General features: G+C 44.3%; 1 protein-coding gene across 1 annotated transcript in view; it reads right to left on the bottom strand.

The window, feature by feature from the left end:
* Window positions 1–2,719: 2,719 nt before the first annotated feature.
* Window positions 2,720–21,492, bottom strand: part of ABCA12 (ATP binding cassette subfamily A member 12) — a 129,011-nt gene continuing 110,238 nt past the window's right edge. The window contains exons 44-54 of the mRNA XM_030579999.1: window positions 20,796–20,955; window positions 18,750–19,018; window positions 17,617–17,827; window positions 16,086–16,195; window positions 14,802–14,946; window positions 13,925–14,059; window positions 8,475–8,578; window positions 7,304–7,396; window positions 6,296–6,401; window positions 4,767–4,904; window positions 2,720–3,355 (exon numbers count right to left, since the gene is read on the bottom strand). Of these exons, the coding sequence (XP_030435859.1) occupies window positions 3,236–3,355; window positions 4,767–4,904; window positions 6,296–6,401; window positions 7,304–7,396; window positions 8,475–8,578; window positions 13,925–14,059; window positions 14,802–14,946; window positions 16,086–16,195; window positions 17,617–17,827; window positions 18,750–19,018; window positions 20,796–20,955 (1,591 nt within the window). The 3' untranslated portion in view covers window positions 2,720–3,235. The remainder of the gene's footprint in view (window positions 3,356–4,766; window positions 4,905–6,295; window positions 6,402–7,303; window positions 7,397–8,474; window positions 8,579–13,924; window positions 14,060–14,801; window positions 14,947–16,085; window positions 16,196–17,616; window positions 17,828–18,749; window positions 19,019–20,795; window positions 20,956–21,492) is intronic.

The following is a 21,492-nucleotide window of genomic DNA, read 5'->3' as shown; positions in this document are numbered from 1 at the left end:
CCATTGCAATGTAAGTCATACATTGATTACTCACTGTCCCAATGTATGTCATACATTGATTACTCACTGTCCCATTTTGATGAGTCCATTTGTGTCAATTACAGAGAGGGTTTTATACCCATAATTGGCAACATTAAAGATCATTTAAAGCACAAAAATATAATAGTCCATATTATCCTGATATTGCCTGGGCAAAATTCAGGCTTGTCAGGTGATTTTAAAGTCAGAATTTTTATCAATTTGGCAGCTCAGTATCTCTCTTATTTCCAACCAAACGTGAGATCAAAGCATGGCCTCCCACCAATGTAGAGAGAAGAAATCTCTATGGTGCATTTGAACAGATCCTCTGATGGAGTCTCCCATATCATTCCATTGAGAGGAAGATTGGAGTTTTCCTCCACCAGAGAAAGTCATGGGTAGATCCACAGGGATCTGCAGGCGTCCAGGACAGCTGTGGGGGCTCTGTAGGAAGCCACAGAAAAGTTAACACAGCTCTGGGCTGTATCTCTTATGATCTGTACGATCTACATGCCAAAATGGTTCAAACCACCTCTCCATGGTTTACCAATAAACTACTTTAAGTGTGTAACTTTTGCATGTTTGGACTGATACCCACAGACTTGACTTAGGTAACAGACATTTTACTTTTACCACCAAGTTTAAGTGTATATCGTACCCCTGGCCCATCATGTACAATGTAGATGTTTCTATTAATGCTAGAAATGGGTAGAAACTCAAAGTGCTGCCTTTTAAAAAAAAACCCTACAACTTGCTGAAGTATTCTAAAAAATCATTTCCCCTTTTTTTGGATCTGTACAATCTAAAGTGACACAAGCGTCTCTGTATCGCAGCCTCTCGCAGGCATATATAAAGTACATCTGGACACAGCATTTGAAGATCCATCTTCCAGAGGCAGCACACAAAGCAATTGACATCATAAAATAATACTCTGATTGGAATTCTAGATAGGATTTAAATGGTAGACATGCTCTGAATCCTTTGCAGGGAATGCAAGACCTCCATCAAAGACAAGCCTAACTTCATCCAGGATCTGTATAATTCACGCCATGAAAACAAGAAAAGGCAGCCTTTTACAGAGCAGGAGCAACAATAGTAAATAAAAGTTACAATGAATGCTTCATTTTCAGCTCCTTCTAAGCTAAGGGCATTACACGCATTCTGTAGAGAAGACTGAATTCCTGTTTTAATTATGATCTGTGGGTTGAGGTCTAAATTTAGGGCCAGCTGCTACCATTGAAACACGGCAGAGCTCCCATTGATGTCAGCAGGAAGTTTGCACAAAGATCAAGGGTAGACAATGACCTTTGTGGCACAACTAAACGACATGATGCTGAAGCCCACAACATGGTCCTGAACACACTAGTTATTAACAATACCTGCCCCTGCGTGATTTTTTCAACAAGCCTCAAAATCAAACTTGAACTAGGGAAACTCATTCCCTAAAGATCAAAGCAAAACATATCACAGGTCTTGTCAAAAGTTTCCCTTGGCCCATAATGAATTTGAACAAACCCACCCCCGCCGGTTTGAATTTTGTACGTGACCCTGAAACTGAGCGAGGGTCACGGCATTTCAGGTTTTGCAATGGAAGCTGCACACCACTTTATTGGGGATTCCCCTTCTTAGGGCAGCGCCAGTACTTCATTTGCAAATGCGCTGCAGGCAGGGACCCCCCTTTGGTGCTGTGTTTGTATAGCACCTAGTGAATGGGGTCTGGTTCGTGGCTGGGGCTCCCCAGTGCTATGGAACTACAAATAAGTAATACAGGTATAATAGCCTCTGACCTCGTTTGAACACTAACTACCCTTGGAAAATAGCAGTGAGCTCCAATACGGAGGTTTTTAACCTGTTCTGCTGAAAGGTGCTAATGGCTGTCAATCAGCGGGGTCTTAGATCCATTCACAAGCCTCATTAAAGCCAAATGGTTTGGGATCTTACCTGGGCAATGGGAGACTGGGGTAAAGACACTGCTTAGAATCAGAGAAGGAACTTGAGCTTGTCCAGGTGAGCACCCTACCTGCAAAGTGCAACAGCTCCAACAGTGGAGTGTGAGAATGCCTCTACGACCTGGTGGCTAAGGCACTCACCTGACATATGGGAGACACCCCTGAAACTCCCCGCTCTGTCCGACGCACTCCCTGCTCTGCATCCATCATTATAGGTGGGTTTTGGGCAGAGGAGCAGTAAATAAGTAAGAATATACCTCATTCAGCATGGATTTCTCACCCTAGTGGAAACAACCCTGCCAGGCCCCGAATACTCCTGAACTACCCAGGCCAAAGGGGAAGACAGAGCACTTGGCAGTGTGAAGTGCAGCACCCCAACTGGGAAGCACTGTCCTCCAGGAGGCGTTATCCCTGTGTGGTGAGGGATAAACCTGGAGGAGTTCTGCAGGGACTGGGTGATTGCTTGTTCTGGGAGAGGCCGGGTTAATGTGTCTCAGTTGGTGGCAGAGGGATGGTGATTAAACTGGAATGTGACTGGGCAATTTTGCTAGGCACAATGCTTCCTGTGGTCCAGGCTGTTGGGTTTGCTGAGCTGTGGAGTATTGGTAGGGGGAAATTGCCTGGGACCGGGAGATCTGTACTAGGGATCATGCAGAATTGGTGCAAACTACAGAGACAAACAAAAACAACAGAAGCATGAATTTTAAATAACTGTATTAATACTGACATAATCCACATGCAGAGAAAAGCTTTACAGAGCTATCTAAGATGGACCCCACTGCTGGAGTATCACCACCTTTGACGTATCCAGACTCACAATACCTCTGGGGGACAGGGAAATGTTGTTAAACCTCAGTTTGACTGACATTTCAAGTGATTTGCTCAAGGTCCCACAGGAAGTCTGTGGCAAAGCAGGAAATTGAACCCCAGGTTTCCTGGGAGCCCAGCTAGCATCTGAGGACAGTCCTGTCCTCCTCACTGATGTCCCTGACTCCAGAGCAACTGTTCCACTCTATCCCCCACTGGTCTTCTTGGTGACAGCCAATGGCGAAGAGTTTCCAGAGTATTTGAACAGCAAGTATCAGGAGATGTCACCAACTTTGCAATATAGATATAAAATAAACCTAGAACAAGAACTGTACGACTGGGGCAAGACCAATCTGATACGCCAGGTTTACATGTTTACCAGGTTACTAATAACAAAATAAGTAAAAAAAAACACATCGTTTAGAAAAATATGTTTTTTTTTTTAACACTGCAATATCCCTTTAACAGGTGGCATTTATGTTGGTATCTTGGCTACTTGTATCCGAGCAGTTTGAGCCTACATCTGTACTCGCATCTGCGCTGTCAGCCCCAGTCTGATCTTTGGCAAAGTTGATGAAAACCTAGAAGTTTAAAGGAAAATATTTGTTATGTGACAAACCTAAAAAAAGAAGTCAAGAAATGGACAAAAAAATGCCTCCCCCCGCCATGGACCATAGCCCTGGGAGGGAGGGATTCTGTGTTTGGGATGGGATTTCCAAAAGGGGTCTGAAAGAGCTAGATCCCAAATGAGATTGCGGCACTTACATGTCTTGGGCTGCTTTGCAAAGCCCAGCTTTGCTGCATATTTTATATATATGCATGTATACCTATACACACATCTACCTATATATTTAGATGTGTGTACACACCCTATCCATACACACACAGCTACATTATATACACACCTCCCACCATTATACACACACACCCTATTACGCACATCTACACACACAATTTGCTCTCAGAATAGGATCTGAGATTGCAGGGTAATAGATTTGCTTCCAGATCCTTTCATTTTGCACTACTCTGGTGGCAAAAAGGGGCTGGACATCTGCCCTATCGGATCAGTTAAGGATTTGCCTGTCACAGGGGAATCCCAGGGTGGCATAAAAACAAGATAGCTCCAGTTCACCCCACACCACCGGGACTAAAAGTGGGTCACCTTGGGGGCACGACTGCAGAGCCTAGTGCTCCAGCTAGTCCCTGCCAATGGGATGGTCCTAGCAGGCATAACTCAAAGTAGCCCTTAGACTTGGGATCTTCCTACCATATTTGTATACTGGTGAAAAAAGTTTTGAAGTGAAAATGGAGGGAACGTAACTATGGCACCACGTCACAAATAATCATAAACAAAATGAGTATTATAGCAGAATCTAGAAGCCCCAACTGAGATCAGGGCCCAATTATATAAATAAATAGAGAGGTAGATCCTTGGCTGGCATATGTTGACATAACTTCACTGAAGTGTCCATGGAGCTATGGCAACCTACATCAGCTGAAGATCTAGTTCATACTAAGAAGAGAGCAGCCGTACAGAGCTGGCAGTCTAAACAAACAAGCAAAAGCTGGGAGAAAGGAATAATATCATCCGCGTTTTACCGATAGGGAAATGAGGCACACAGAGAGAGGGAATAACTTCTGAAGTCAATGGCAGGGCCAGGTACTGAAGCCACAGCTCCTGACTGCCAATCTGGGCCCCTACCCACAAGACCACCCTTCAGTTCTGAAAAATGTGGGTTGAAATTCTGCCTTCATTTACACCTATGTATCAACAGCACTGCACCAGCATGACTGAGGGCAGACTACGTCCTTTGGGCCATGTTTTCACACAACTTTGCTTGTGCATTTTTCCAGCACTGGAGACAGAAGTGCTAGAAAATGCACGTGCAGGTGTGTGCGCTGAAAAGGAGAGCGGAATGAAACCCCTTTCAATATCCGGTCCAATGTGCCTGGTAACCAGTTCACATCTGAAACATATGCGGAATGTCTTACCTCCTCTAGAGTGGTTTGACTCACTGAGAAGTGCCTGATTTTGAAGGCGATTTTGTTGGTTTCCAGAAGATCAAATATGTTTGCTACTCCTCCTGCGGAGACAGGCACGTGATATTCTACCGTATTGAGATGCCGGTCCTGTGGGAAGAAGAGCAGTGTGATAAAGTCAAGGTAACATATGCAGGCTGTAAAAGGTTAACAGGTCCCAGCAGGTCATACAGCTGCTTGGGTGCAACATAAAAAGGTAGGGGAAGCTGACTCAAAATGGAATTAAGCGGGAGGATGTGTCTTCTCCCTTTCTGACTCTCTCAACTGAGAAAAGCCTATGGGCAATGACTGCCTAGTGCAGCGGTTCTCAAACTTCATTACACTGCGACCCCATTCTGACAAGAAAAATTACTGCATAACTCCAGTGCCCTGGGTTACTCAGAATAGTTAGTATTTTAAATAAAAAATGGTTCTGCCCCTCCACTGCCTCCTCTAAAGCTGTGGTTTAGGGTTTCAGCCCCATCACCAACCCCAGAGCTCTGGGTTGGGTCTTTCTGCCCTGGTGACTCCATCCAAATGGGGTCGCAACTCAGTTTGGGGTCACAATCCACACTTTGAGGACTGCTGGCCTCATGTGTTTCCAGTGAGCTGCTTTATGTTTGTGGTACTCTTTGGTGGTGAATAAACAAGCTCTGAGGAATGGGCCTTAGGAAGATAGGGGTCTGGAGCTTTATTTCCCTTCTCTGGCTGGTAAAGCTACTCCCCAGCTGACAGGCTAGTTAGTCCACTCTGTAATATCTCGGTGAAGACTGAGAAAGCTAGAGAAGAAATTTCTTGCATGGGAAACATTGTTGTGCAACAAATATCAGGTATATTCTGGAATCTATCTGAGGATCCAACTAAAACTTCTATTATCTTAGGCTTTTGGGGAAGACTAAAGTGCATGACGGACTAGGGTCTTCAGGGAAGATGTGGTATTTCCAATTTGTAGTTTGGATGAATGACTTTGAAAGTTGGGGTTAAGCTAGAGGGTTGGCTGGTCCTGCTTCAACACTGTGTCACTCCACTTTGATGCCAATGTAATTCTATTACCAGAGGCACTGAATAATCCCAGCTCCCTCTGAAAACAAGTGGAGCTAGACAGCTACAGCCTTCTGTAGCACTGACATCAATGGGATTACTCAAGTGAGTCTGGAGTTGCCGGATTAGACTCCTCTCTTGCATGCTCACAGTCACCATTTGGCTGTGTTTTTAAAGCCACCTAGGAAATCTGGATGCTCTAATTCCACTAAATTTAATTGGACCTCGGTGTCCAAACCCTTTTGTCAGCTCTGTAAATCTGAGCCTTGCCTCTGCTTTGGAAGAGAGAGTTGGGTGTGCAATTCCCTTATGCTCTGAGAGCATAATGCTCTGGGCAGCTATTGCTGAGTCAAAGCTGTGGTCAGAAGAAGCTTACAAGATATCAATGGTGAATATAACATGTCTGAGATGGGATCCCGTTCTCAGCTCCCCCAGCATCTGATCTGATCTATCCTACTTACCTTCAGGCATGTATTTGGAAAGTGGGACTGCATTAAGTCCGTCAGAGCCTCCGTGCTGACCGCACTGCTCATCAAGTGCATCTTCACAGTGAATCCTCTTCCGAACCTAGACAGGAAAGCAGAATGAATGCTGCACAGCAGGTACGGAACCGACACAGAGAGTCAAGTAGCCTTGCTGGGAGCTCTTGTGAAACAAATCCAGCCCCGGAATATCTCCAGTGAGGTCAACAGCATCACACTAGGAATAAATCTGGATCAGCAATCCAGTCAGGGTGATCATTAGTAAGCCATGAAGTTCATCATCATCATATGTTTTTAATTTCTATATTAAAGTCGACCAAGTTATTGTATCATCTGGGTAGAGGCACATGCCTCTCAAACACTGAACAAAAGCTTCATGGAGGCTGAACATGCATTATTGAGCGAGCTGGTTGAGAATTTCTTAACAAAATATTTTTTCATTGGCAAGTGCTGATTTGTAGACTCCTCTCAGGTCCTGGGTGGCAGAGGGAGAGAGGGCTCCCCAGAGAAACCAAGTGGCTAGAGCACTCACTTGGGATGGGGGTGACCCTGGTTCAAGTCCCTGATCTGCCTGTTGTGGAACAGGCACTTGAACTTGGTCCCCCTCATTACAACTGAGTGTTGGCTAGGCTGGGGTGGGTCTCTCTCACTCTCAGACATGATGAAAAGCTTTGGGTTTGTTCAGCTGCAGAATGAAACCCAGTGCCAAAACCCTGACATTCGTCACAAAACAGAACGCTTGTTTGCCAGCCAGCCCCCCATCACTATTTACCACAGAGTCCCAGAAACAAAAAGCAGAAAGGCTTTCAGTGACGTCCATGGTTTGTTCACTACATGCTAATGCCTTGAGTACACACAGTGAGATCCTCAGCTGACGTAAACCAGCATACTTCAGTTGCCTTCAGTGAAGAGCCACTGCTTTACATTAGCTGGGCATCTGGCTCTAAATGCAATATAGTGAAAGGAGAGAAGATACATTTTACTGACCTGCTCTTAATATGCTGCAAAGAGCCAAGGCACTGGAAACGTCCATTCACCATAATAGCTAGCCTGGTACAGAGAGCTTCACATTCTTCCATGCTGAAAAGCAAACAGAGAAACTCTATACCAGGAGTGGCCAAACTGTGACTCGTTTTATAGTTAAAGTGCAGCTCACGGAGTCCCTGCTCCTGCTGCTTCCCACAATTCTCCACCTACCAGACTGAGTGGTGCGGAGCTCAGGATCTCTGCCTTGCAACAGGATGGTGATGTAAGGGCTTCTGCACTGTGGGGAGGGGGGTTCTTGGGGCTTCCTCCCGACGGGGTGCACCTCCCATGGCTCGGGGCTTCAGCAGGAGTGGGGCTGAAGCCCCAAGCCGGAGCAAGTGCCTTCCACGGAGCAGAAGCCCCAAGGTGCACCCTGGCTCTTGAACTTCTGAAGACTGTCATATGCAGCTTGGAGGATCAGTAAGTTTGGCCACTCATGCTCTATAGAGTCACTGAATGGGAATAAAAGACACTCTAATGGCCAGAGCATTAATGGTTTCCCATGAGCTACACAGGAAATTAACCTGTAACTCATCATCTCAATCACCTCAAATCTCTAGCTGGCTCCTACTCCACTAGGATAGGGAGGGTCCAGGACCGTATTTAAGGGCGTTAAATACCTCCGGGGATTTGGGCCCAGGATTTGTTCAATGCAGAGCAATCACACATTTCCAGGAAGTGCTGAACACTTCCTGGAAGATCTTCCTGGATTTTCATATTGCATGTTATTGCAGGTAGATGTTACTAAAGATGGGCTCAAGCAGCATAATCTTGATCCAGATACATTTGCTGCTGCTGTGATTCAGCTGTGATTCATCTCCACCCTCTTTTTGTCAGAGGATGGAGATGGATGGCAGGAGAGAGATCACTTGATCATTACCTGTTAGGTTCACTCCCTCTGGGGCACCTGGCATTGGCCACTGTCAGTAGACAGGATACTGGGCTGGATGGACCTTTGGTCTGACCCAGTATGGCCACTCTTATGTTCTTATGATTCAGTCCATTATTCAGACTTGGAAAACTTGGAACTGGAAGTATGTTTAAATTTCAGTGCCCCCAAAATTCTAGGGTGTTCCAATGTGCGGTTTTAGTTTGGGCTTAATAAAGCATAACGGCAGCCAGTAAACTCTACCTGTGGGAAGTGAGTATCACTGAACATTGGTTCTGTACTTCCTCAGAGATGATTTTCCAAAGGTGTCGTTTAGCATTAGGATCCATTCCAGAGCTTGGTTCATCCTTTAAAAAATAACACCCCCCCCCCAGATTGTAAGTTTAAATAGTAAAGAAAATGTCATTTCTGTTCATGTCCATATCTGCTCTCTGTTTAGAATTGTCATTACCGACACTACAAATATCAATACAACCACTTTGCTCTTATATGGCGCTTTTGGTCTGTATTATTTTTATGTATGATGATAGTGCCTAGGATGGGACCCCCTTGTGCCAGGCGTTGTACAAACACAGACTAAGAGGAAGTCTCTTATCCAAAGAGCTTACAAACTAAACAGACACAGAGCGGAAATGACTTGTCCAAATTCACACAGAAGGCTTGTGGCACAGCCCTCTCCACTGCTAAGGACCTTATCCGAACATTAAACTAATTTACAAACCCTTCGGCTGCCGAGAGGATTTGGAAATCCACTTCCCATTAATTTTGAATCAATTAACTTGAAAACCTCAGCCTTACTTTTCCCAGAACAAAACTGACTCTGAGGTGCCACAGATAAACCTCCTCTGTTCTATTTCACACTTCTATAAATAACACCAACTTATTAATAAATTGTAGCTCTGATCCAAACAGGAGGTAATACCAGACTGCACTTCATCTCCACACCCATCTGTCTTCTGGGTAATATCGACTTCATTTACGGACAAACAAGTTTTCTGTCTTCAGGTTTCCACAGACAATAAGCTACAGATGACTAACAGTATGTTCTGCCCCACCTCATTCATCATCAACAAAATTGCCAGCCAGCTTCCTATTGTAGAATGGTTATTGTTGGTGACAATGTATTATACGAAGCAGAAAGAAAACAGATTTTGTTCAAAAAGCAACTTGTGCTCCTCTTCTCCCTTTTTATTGAGATTTTATAGGTAAAAAGAGAAGCTAAACTTAGAAGGAATGATCTAAATTTACAGGTGGCTCTTCAACGGGTGTAAATCAAAGCTGTGCCCATCTAGCCCAGTGTTTGGAAAACTGATGTCCAAGTATTGCAGAATTTACAACACAGCGGTGGCAGGGTGGTCTGGTACTTTGTGGGGTTAGTTTCTGTAGTTTAAAAGACTTACATTGCCTATGGTGTGACTGAGTGAATGTGATATGAACAGAGTCTGAAAGATCATCTTGTCTTGGTTTTCCTCCCTTCTCTGTTATGTTTATTTATGCTGAAACATTTCCTTTTTTTTCCTATGAGCCCAAAGAGTGCTGACATGTGGGAATAAGGTTGGTTGCCTTAACAACAATTAGGCAGAAAAGACTGGGGCTAATTGCACTGATTTAATCCTGAAAGGCCAGGTGAGGCTTGTTGAGGAAAGCAGAGCATGAGGCCAACAGGAGCAGGAGAAGGGGCAGATAAAAACAATTGCTTAGGCAATATGGAGGTAATTTAAACATTGGTCACTTCTGGATGCTGGGTTAACTAAACTTGGTGTGCAAGGGCTATCTCTTAGAGAACTGCAAGCTGAAAAGCCTCACTGGGAAATCCAAATTGCGACTTTGGGTGTGCATGTATGGAATGTTGTGTGTGCATCCTTTCCCAGCTCAGGAAAGGGTGATGAAAACTTGTGGGTATCCCTCAAGAGAGAAACATCTGTGACTCTTATGTCAAAGCCAGACTGACTGCTTGAGGCATCTCTTTGACAACAGCAAATGGCAGTTTGAACAAAGAGAACATTTCAGTTATGAAGCTACTTCAGAGCAAAACTCCAGTATAATGTAAGAAGAAAATGTTAAGCTACATTTAGGTGAAACATTGTAATATCCTTCACATGGCAAGAGATATATGCTTTCTAGATTGTATCTTAAAGAGACACTACTGTTCTGGTTCTGTTTTTCACCCCATGGCAGTTTGGGGCCACTGGTACAAGCTATCTGCTCCTTTCATCCCATTCTTGCTATACCATGGAGCGCGTGATCTCATCTTAAATCTGATATGGAAGTTGTAGAGAGATAATAAGTATGGAACAGTGTGATAGCAATTTCAGTTTCTTTCCCTTTCAGAGCAATAGGTAAACACAATATGGTACCTGTGAAGGAGCACGCATGCAGAGCCTCTGGATTTCTCTCTACTGCTGCTCGATTGAAGTAGGGGCATTTCAGACATGTACAGTCAGGAGGATAATGATCTCTTTATACAGCATTGGTTAGACCAGGGGTTCTCAAACTTGGGCCCTGGCTTCTTCAGGGTAAGCCTCTGGCAGGCCGCAAGACGCTTTGTTTCCCTGAGCATCCACAGGTACGGACACTCGCAGCTCCCACTGGCCGTGATTCGCCGTTCCCAGCCAATGGGAGCTGTGGGAAGTAGTGTCCTGGACCACGTTGCTTCCTGCAGCTCCCATTGGCTGGGAATGGCAAACCACGGCCAGTGGGAGCTGCAAGTGGCCGTACCGGTGGACGCTCAGGTAAACAAAGCATTTCACGGCCCAACAGCAGCTTACCCTGAAGAAGCCATGGCCCAAGTTTGAGAACCCTTATGCCTGGAATACTTCATAAAGTTCTGGTGTCCACATTTTAAAAAAGCTATTGAAAAATTGGACAGGGTGCAGAGAAGAGCCACAAAATAATTTGAAGACAGGAACAAAGAATACCTTCGAGTGAGAAACTTAAAATGCTCCATCTGTTTAGCTTATCAAAAAGAAGATTGAGAGGTGACTTGCTTACAGTGTATAAGTACCCTCCTGAGGAGAATAAAGTGGGAACTAAAGTGCTCTTTAATCTATCTGAGAAAGGCATAACAAGAACTGATGGCTGGAAGGTAAAAAACAGATCAATTCAAATTAGAAATAAGACACAAATTTGTCAGTGACCATTGGAACAAACTACCAAGGGAAGTGGTGGATTTTCCATCTCTTGATGTCTTCAAATGAAGACCTGATGCCTTTCCAGAAGAAATGCTTAAGTCAAACACAACTTATTGGTTTTACTAAAGGTAGATCGTGCCAAACCAACCTGATCCCCTTCTTTGAGAAGGTGACAGATTATTTAGACAAAGGAAATGCAGTAGACCTAATTTACTTCGATTTCAGTAAGGCATTTGACACGGTTCCACATGCGGAATTATTAGTTAAATTGGAAAAGATGGGGATCAATATGAAAATTGAAAGGTGGATAAGGAACTGGTTAAAGGGGAGACTACAACGGGTCATACTGAAGGGTGAACTGTCAGGCTGGAAGGAGGTTACTAGTGGAGTTCCTCAAGGATCGGTTTTGGGACCAATCTTATTTAACCTTTTTATTACTGACCTTGGCACAAAAAGCGGGAATGTGCTAATAAAGTTTGCGGATGACACAAAGCTGGAGGGTATTGCTAACACGGAGAAGGACCGCGATATCATACAGGAAGATCTGGATGACCTTGTAAACTGGAGTAATAGTAATAGGATGAAATTTAATAGTGAAAAGTGCAAGGTCATGCACTTAGGGATTAATAATAAGAATTTTAGATATACATTGGGGATACATCAGTTGGAAGCAACAGAGGAGGAGAAGAACCTTGGAGTATTGGTTGATCACAGGATGACTATGAGCTGCCAATGTGATATGGCCATTAAAAAAGCTAATGCAGTTTTAGGATGAATCAGGCGAGGTATTTCCAGCAAAGATAAGGAGGTGTTAGTACCGTTATATAAGGCACTGGTGAGACCTCACCTGGAATACTGTGTGCAGTTCTGGTCTCCCATGTTTAAGAAGGATGAATTCAAACTGGAACAGGTTCAGAGACGGGCTACTAGGATGATCCGAGGAATGGAAAACTTGTCATATGAAAGGAGACTCAAAGAGCTTGGCTTGTTTAGTCTAGCCAAAAGAAGGCTGAGGGGGGATATGCTTGTTCTTTATAAATATATCAGAGGGATTAATATTAGGGAAGGAGAGGAATTATTTAAGCTTAGTACCAATGTAGACACAAGAACGAATGGGTATAAATTGGACACTAGGAAGCTTAGACTTGAAATTAGACGAAGGTTTCTAACCATTAGAGGAGTGAAGTTTTGGAACAGCCTTCCAAGGGGAGTAGTGGGGGCAAAAGACATATCTGGCTTTAAGACTAAGCTTGATAAGTTTATGGAAGGGATGGTATGATGGGATAGCTTAATTTTGGCAATTGATCTTTGATTACCAGCAGATAAGTATGCCCATTGGTCGGTGATGGGATGTTGGATGGGATGGGATCTGAGTTACTGCAGAGAATTCTTTCCTGAGTGCTGGCTGGTGAGTCTTGCCCATATGCTCAGGGTTTAGCTGATCACCATATTTGGGGTCGGGAAGGAATTTTCCTCCAGGGCAGATTGGCAGAGGCCCTGGAGGTTTTTCGCCTTCCTCTGCAGCGTGGGGCATGGGTCACTTGCTGGTGGATTCTCTGCATCTTGAGGTCTTCAAACCACAATTTGAAGACTTCAATAACTCAGACATAGGTTAAGGGTTTGTTATAGAAGTGAATGGGTAGGGTTCTGTGGCCTGCTTTGTGCAGGAGGTCAGACTAGATGATCACATTGGTCCCTTCTGACCCTAAAGTCTATGAATCTATTATTGGGCTCAGTACAGGGGTAACTGGGTGAAATCTCATGCCCTTTGTTATACATGTTGACCTGTGAACCCCTGACCGCATCCTACAGAAGTTATGAGGCAAGCGACCGAGGATTATAAGATTTAGCAATGAATGCATTATAATACACAAGTGCACAGCAAAGAACAAATTGATGGAATGCTAATGAACTTCTAGGGGATTTTTAGTATGTGTAACCATGAGGTTAACTTCATTAATATATTGGAAATTCTGGGAAAAGGTATTAATGCAAAAAGCTATGTCAACAATCATAACACCAATTTTGGTTTCCCGGACAACCAAAAATGGACCAAAGGCCAGAAAATGATCTAACCATGGTCATGGGACATGTGTGGGTGTTCAGGGGAAGAAAGTCCGAGATATCAAATAAGGTGTAAATCCAACCTTCAACTGGGATAATCAGAATGACAGCATAAGCGACAGCCAAAACCATCATCACCACTCATGGTGACCTCCACTTACTTTTCTTTCCATCTTCACTTCTAATGGCCTCCATTGCAAGTATGCACAATGCAGTGAACCACTTTACTGTACTTATGCATATTAATTTTTCTATCATTTCACTTATATTTGTCTGTACTAACTAAAGTCCAAAGTTTGTGTGTGCTTCACCAATCTTCAACTCAGCAACATTTCTTACGTAGCTGCTGAGTAAAAGAACTTGTTATGAGCGACTGATGAAATTTGCACTCTACACTTATCCAAGGCTACAGACAGGAGGTCAGAATAGATGATAAAATGGTCCCTTCTGGCCTTAAAAGCTACAGATCTTTTCATCCCAAAATTTCTGATTTCTTACCAGCAATAGAATTGATGGATTACCAATGAGGGCCAGAGCAGTCGATAACTTTCTGTTAGTGCCATAGCTGCACATTGAGGTGACTCTGTCTTTGTACGGCATCAGATTAAGTCTATGAAGAAGCTGATGTACAATCTGTGGGTACAAATAATAATAATAATAAAAACTTGGTTTACAATGAGAATTAGACCAACCATAGAATATCTGGAACAGGTATGTATTTGCCAACAATTCAGGACCCAATCCTCAATAGGTGCAAATTAGTGTAGCTCCAATGACTTCAACAGAGCTACACTGATTTACATCAGGTAGCGATCTAGTCCCAGTCTCTGGCAGTTCAGATACTATACTTAAATGTCCTTTGAAATAGCATATTGCTGCCAGGTTGAGTTTCACTCCACAGAAGTCTTTGAAGTGTGGAGACTTGGTTTGAAATACCTGTTAAAATACATAGGAGTTCAACGATTTCATGAAGACCCCTTGGGATAAATACATTGGGGACACAACCTTGACTAATCCTGCTTACAAATCCCAGCTTCCCTTCTTCATTTAGGACTTGAACTTGTAAACACTTACTATTGAAGCCAATGGGAGTATTTGCACAGATGACTGCGTAGGGAGAGTTTTAACAGCATTGCCCAGTTCTAAGTCAGTTCCATACCATGCCCCCGTGTTACGAAACTTTCAAGTTCTGTGACCACCCCACATCCGTCTAGCCACAAAGCAAGGGAGTCCCAGGTTGGAAATTCATGATTGTCATCCACATTGTTTATTATTACACATAACGCCCTTGATCAAGACCACTGAAGTCAATGCAAAGACTCTCACTGACTTGACTGGATTCCAAGGGACTCTTCAGTCATATGGGTCTACTCACTCCTTTAATCTGTTTCTCTGGGATGCCGTGTAGCCGAGCATAGTAATACATGTGCTCTTCCACCGTCAGCAAGTCATCCAAGGCATCTTCTTGAGGGCAGTAGCCAAAGAGCGACCAGTGGGTGTCATCAATGTCACTCAGGGATCTGGATCAGGAAAGGTGAATGGTCATTTTATAAACACTTCATAAGTCTCATACATGCTCTATTAAACAGGAAGGAAAGGGGGAAATGTAGCCCTCACCGGGGCAGGAATGCGTTTAGTTCATAATATAAAGTCCTGTGCAGATCTGACGTTCTTAGCTCTTAAAAGGAAGGATTGTGTGTCTCACACTGAGTAGTACCTCACACTGCCCATCCCTCCGGTAGTTTTGATGGGCCAGTTTCCAGCAGCCTTACTCATGTTTAAGGTTAAGATTTAGTCATGAGTATTTTTAGTAAAAGTCACAGACTGGTCACAGGCAATAAAGAAAAATATACAGACTGTGACCTGTCCATGACTTTTACTATCAATACCCGTGATGAGAAATCTCTGCTCTGAGGAGCTCCTTCTACAGCTGTGGAGGCTGACTTCCCCCAGTGGCCTGTTGCTCCAAGACCCCCAGAGACTGCTTTCCTGACAGCCTCCAGGGCCACTGCTCTGGCCACCCCCAGGACCGCTGCTGCTCCAGCAGTCCCTGGGGTCTTTGCTCCAGCCACCCAAAGGACCGCTGCTTGGGTGATCCCCAGGGCCAGCTGCCTAGGGCCGCCCAAGCAGCAGCCAGTGTGGCTGGCCCCGAGGACTGCCTGAGCGGCTGGTCGTGGGGCCACTCCAGCAGCGGCTACTGCAACTGGACCCTGGGAAGAAGCTATGAAGGTCGCAGAAAGTCACAGAATCCATGACTGTGACCTCTGTGACAGAATCGCAGCCTTACTCATGTCTAGTAGCACTTTACTCCATCATCAGACCCACTGATTTCAGTGGGACTAGTTGTGGAATGTGACATTATTCAACAAGAGAAAGGGTGACAGAATCAGGCTCTTAATGACTAAGGGCCAGATTCTGATCTCACAGTGGTGTACACCAGGAGAAACTCCATTGACACCAGTGGAGTTGCACCAGCATAAAAATTTGTCAGTGAAATGAGACTGAAGACCCGAGGAATTAAATATAGTATTTTAAAATGGTTGAATTTTCTGCTTTTTATTAAGTCTAACTCTTTTTAATTTGCTTTGTTGATCCATTCGAGCTAGGGTAAATGACAATTTTTTTTCCAGATAGCCTTGTTGATACATCACTTCCGTACCCAGTTTGATCCCGGACTCTCAATCTTCCACTGGTAGCCCCGATGTCTCCTGTTAGCATTTTAAAGATAGTTGTCTTTCCGGCGCCGTTCACTCCAAGCAGCCCGAAGCACTGGTTATGAGACAGAAAGAGAGACATTTAGCATGCTGCATTTAATGCTAAAGTATTGTTATGCAGTGAGTGCTCAATGCGCCTTGTCACTTCTCCTTCCCTAGCCCTTGAGCAAAACAGATTATGGAAAAGGCTCAGGCAGTCAAAGTGCATATAAATATTATAATGGTGGTTGTTTATTGGGCAGTGTACTGCAGTGCGTATTAGGCTCCTCTGTTTAATATAGTAAGAAATAATGGATGGGTCTTTAATACTATCATTCCTTTTATTGCAAAGTGCATTTTCATATGTAGGCCATGTGAAGGATCAAATCCTGATCATCTTACTCTTGCAATCCGCTGCTGCTGCAGCTTCACTCTTATTGGTACCTGCACTAGCCAGATTAAAGCTAGCTCAGTATGTCTACATGTGCTTCAAATTACACCTCCTACAGCAGCGTAGACAGACCCATAGTAAGACATAGTCACTGTATAGACACTTAGTACCATTCATAGGACCTGGTCCTGCAGACACAGACCGATGGGAGAGGAAGCAAAGGTATAGAGGGAGAAAGAGTCAAATACATAAATGGCTGTTATGAGTCTAATTTCCACTGACTTTCCATGGGATTTAGGGTGTATCTGCCATTTATGCCTTTGAAAATCTCCCCTACTGAGATCATAGGCTAGATTTTCAAAAAGCGTCAGCTTCCATTTACCCAGAGTGCTAAGTCATTCTGCAAATCTGGCTGTTGGTGTCAAACTAGGATCTCAGCAATTCTGGCCTTGCTCGAGATCACCCAGCAGGCCAGTGGCAGAGACAGGAACAGAACCCAGGTCTCCTAGTCCCATCCATTGGACCACACTGCCTCTCCAACTGGCCATCCCACTTTCCAAGCCCAATGCTGTGTGAATAAAGAGTCATGAGTACATGTCTAATGATAACTGTAAATTCATGACAACAAACCATCAATGATAAAGACCCTATTGTGTTAGACGTTGTATAAACACACAGTTAAAAGACAGTCCCTGCTGGAGTTCACTCTCTAGAAAAGCATAGTTTCCCTCCCACCTTTCCTTTGTCTTGTCTATTTAAACCCTTTGACGCAAGGACCATCTCACTCAATGTCCATGCTATACTTAGTACAAGGGGGTTCCGATCCCAACTGGGGTCTCTGGGCTTTACTATAATACAAATAATCAGTGATACTCAACAGATGTAGGTGACAAATACCAGAGGGAAGAAAGGAAGGATGAGGTACCAATAAAGCAAGTTATTGTCCAGTAAGTAGTATCTCAGCTCACCGCTTACGTAGCTGCTGTCAGATGGTCTTCCTGAGTCTTAAGCAGGGATTGGGAAGACAATAAGGAAGTGGCTTGGAGGACATTTTCAGTTTCCTTTACTATAGGATAGGCTTCTGATTCCATAGCCTGTTTGCTTACCTCTCCTGCTGGAATTCCAATGCTGACATTTCTGACTGCCATGATCCTTCTGAGAGGAAGATGGTAGATCTTGGTGAGGCTCTGGAGCTGTACCACGTCGATATCTGCTTGGCCAGACTCAACCCGCTCCCTCTCAGCCTGAACATCTTTGTCTTCATCAGCTGCCTCCAGCAGAAGCGGTAGCCTGCCATGCACTTTGTCGAACAGGAATCTGAAGGAGTAGGAGACAGGTGATTTTACATTCTGGATCTGCGTGTGCAGAGGACTCAGTGTCTTTTCAGCAAAACTGAAATAAGATCCTATTATATGCTCTCATTATATTAATTTAAACTCTCTGCTATTATTATTCCATGTACGAAACTTAAAAACAAATGTTTTTTCTTTATGAAGCTTTTCCTTGTATTCAACAAATGCATTGCTTTTGGTGTCGGTCCTACATCGTGGCAGCTTTCAGTTTTGGTGACAGTTTTTACTATTAGAATTTGGGGGGCAGCTCATGCATGAAGTGAACCTAAATCAGCTTGGGCTCAAGATGCCATCGAATGCATTGCAGGGGCTCTGGATCTGCTGACCCCATGGCCACTCTTCCTATCAACCCATCAATATCCCTTGGCACCGGAGATCTGAAATGGCCTTTCCAACACAGAATGGATACAGTCAGCCAGGCCTGTTCTTTGAAATCGAACTCACAGGCCTACGTGGGTATTACAATAATGAATACCTCTCCCCTCCCGGGGACTAGAATTGTCCAGCATGTGCAGAAGTAGGATAGGTAAGCCATTACCCACAATGCCCACAGAGAAGGAGGTGCAACAAAAAAATTAAGGCGCACACATTTCCATTAGCAAAGAGTCCTGTGGCACCTTATAGACTAACAGTCGTACTGGAGCATGAGCTTTCGTGGGTGAATACACACACGGCTACCCCTCTGATACTTGACACATTTCCATTAGTCATCGCTATAACCACAGGCAGATATGGGAACCGCCGGCAGAGAGAGCTTACGCTGGGTTTGCACAGCACTGTGTAAGTTTATGGAGCTATGCAAAATAATGCTAATGGTGACAGTGTCAATGACTAAAGCTCTGAGCTCTGTTTTAATCTACATTTGTAGGAATACAGATGTTACTTACTCTAATATACTAGACCAGACTTTCTGAATCATCCCGTCATGCATTAAGAGCCGAACTGCAAAGAATATAGTGCCCTGGATAAACATGCCAAGCAGCTTGGAGCTTATTCTGTCCATCTCAAAGGTTCTGTCAGGGTAATCCACTCCGTAGGCTTTTAAGAAGCCCATCAGCGCCTGGTGCTGAGACAATTCAATCAAGCCATATCCAAAGCAGAATTGTGGAGAGATTAGGAAAACATGCCTCAAGATTTCAGCGAGATTATGCAAGCCCTGAAAGAAGAGAAACACTAATGATCATTGTGACTTTATTCTTGGGACAGCATTGGGACTGAGGCCTGTTTGGACTTATTGGCATGTCTCACACCATGGATAAATCAACAGCAAAGAGCTCCGAAACTGTTTGTTTCACAATTGCAAGGCATTGAGGGTGGGAAAGTCACTGGGAGTTGGTGTCTAACTCCCTTAGGTGCTTTGGAAATGGCACCCAGTGATCCTACTTCCTGGTACAGATCCTTGGCTCTTATTCCAGCTACTTTGCACTGCTCAGGTAGCAGGCAGCTGCCGGAATGGTGCTCTGAGGCTGCACCTGGGAATTCTCCTGATGCAGGGAATGCCCAGGCGAGGGAAAGCTGAGTAAGCAGGTTGCAGGCTGGCGTTCTTCATGAAGCTGGGGTAGCTATCTAGCCGCGCTAACCCTTGCTCCCCATCCATGGAGCCTCAGAGCTGTGGATCCATCCCACTGCATGCTGAATTGCAGGGCACCCCCATGAACCTCAAAGGGACACAAGTAGCACCCAAATCCTTGTTCTCACTTTCTGTAGCACAAGTGCATCGGTTCTGCTTGGTCAAGCAGCTCCATGCCCATTTATAAGGAGACACTTTTGGCCCAGGGAATTGCTAATGCATGACAAACAGCCAAGCACTGAGCCTAGCAGTGAAGAGCTATTGTATAATATTGTTATTGGCTAACACGAGCAGTGAAGACTGCTGAACATGACTGACATTACACATGGCACATTGGATATGCAACAAATTAGCATGGAAGGAGATCAGCTCCATATTGATGTGTCTAGAAAACTACAAATGTCACAATCCAAGGGTCTGGTAAACAGGTATTGCCTGACAATAGGACAAGGGCTAATTCCTTTTTGTTTTTTAATTAAGAACTTGTTCTTGTAATAAGCAAACAAAAAAGCTTATGTTTTAGCCAGGACGGATTCTCTAAGGCACAAGAGAAGCAGATCTATTAAAGACCAGTGCTTCACTTTAGGGAAATATCAGTGCCTTCAAGGCACTTTTCCCTTTGCACAGACAGGAATCCATTGTAGAGAGCACTTGTTTCACAGTTAGATGAAAGAAAGCTCGTCTGATGGTTAAAGTGGCATGGTGTAGCCCTTGGGGCACTGAGTACTCAGCCTCAGTAATTTTCACTGGAGGAACTTAACTTCGAATACAATCATCTTTCCCAAAAATGTGGGCCCTCTTTCATTCTCTGATCTCTCCCACATGCATCTGGTTTCCACCCTCCAAGATGGCCACGCCCATCTGCCTCTCTCTCCACTCCTGGTTCCTAACCACAGAGTGGCGGGGGGTGGGGGCAAATTACATGGAGAAGAAAGAGTCTCACTTGCCCCATGTTTGGACATAGGGAACCTCACCAGATCTCTAGAGTAATGTCCCCTACTTGACCTCCCTCAAAACCTTGAAAAACAATGGAAGTCCATGGGTATGATCCAAAACCCATTGAGATCAATGGAAAGACTCCCACTGAGTTCAATAGCCTTTGACTCAGGCCCCGACATGTGTTGCACTTGGAAACCACTCAGTTTTCTAAGAGTTAACATAGGGCTTCTCTACATGGTGCATTAGTAGTACTGGTTAAAATGGGATACCTTAGCATACACACGGAAACTTTCAGAGCATGCCAGCAGCAGGGTCCACCCAGGCCAGTTAACGTGCAACACATTAGTGTGCACTAGAATTTAAACTCCATTAGTGAGGACTGATTCATCATGGAGACAAGGCCAAAGTATTAGTGAGCTCTTACCTGATCAGTAGCCTTTTCCTGGGCCAGTAGAAACACAACCGAGTGAGTAATGATGGTATTAATGCTAAAGGACAAGTTGATGCTGACATAAACTATGAAGGCCATTCCTGTTTCCTTGAAGATCCCAGCCAGCAAATACATCCATGAAAACGTTGCATATCTGTAGGTCACCAGCAGCAGAGACAATATGAAAGTAATTTAAAGAGTGGGGAAAACCGGCAACAAAATAATTCAGCTCAGGAACTTCTACACAGGAGGGTAGAGTCATTATAGTAATAATGATGCCTATTTCTCATGTAGCGCCTTTCCTCAGCAGATCTCTTCACCCGTTAACCTCACAACACTGCTCTGAGGCAGGGGAGAATCATTATCCCCATTTTACAGATGAGGCACAGTGACTTGCCCAAGGTCACAGAAGATGTCTGTGGTGGACCAGGGACTTGAATTGTGGCTTCCCATAGCCTTGGTCAGTGCCCTAACCACCAGACCATCCTTCCTTCCAGGCTGACCTTGGACTTCAGTGTCTCAGGAAGTTGAAAGAAAAAAAATCAAAGCTTTCTGGTTGAATTTGGGGGAAATGTTGATGACACATATTCATGGCAAATGAAAACTGTGCAACCACACTAGCTGAGGTCAAGATCTTGAAGACCTTGTAATCCTGACCCAATTCAAATTAAAAATGAAAACTTTGAGGAAA

Source organism: Gopherus evgoodei, chromosome 11 (genome assembly GCF_007399415.2).
Source record: "Gopherus evgoodei ecotype Sinaloan lineage chromosome 11, rGopEvg1_v1.p, whole genome shotgun sequence".
NCBI lineage: Eukaryota > Metazoa > Chordata > Testudines > Testudinidae > Gopherus > Gopherus evgoodei.
Note: the sequence above shows the minus strand (reverse complement) of the source record. Positions and strands in the feature narration are given on the sequence as shown.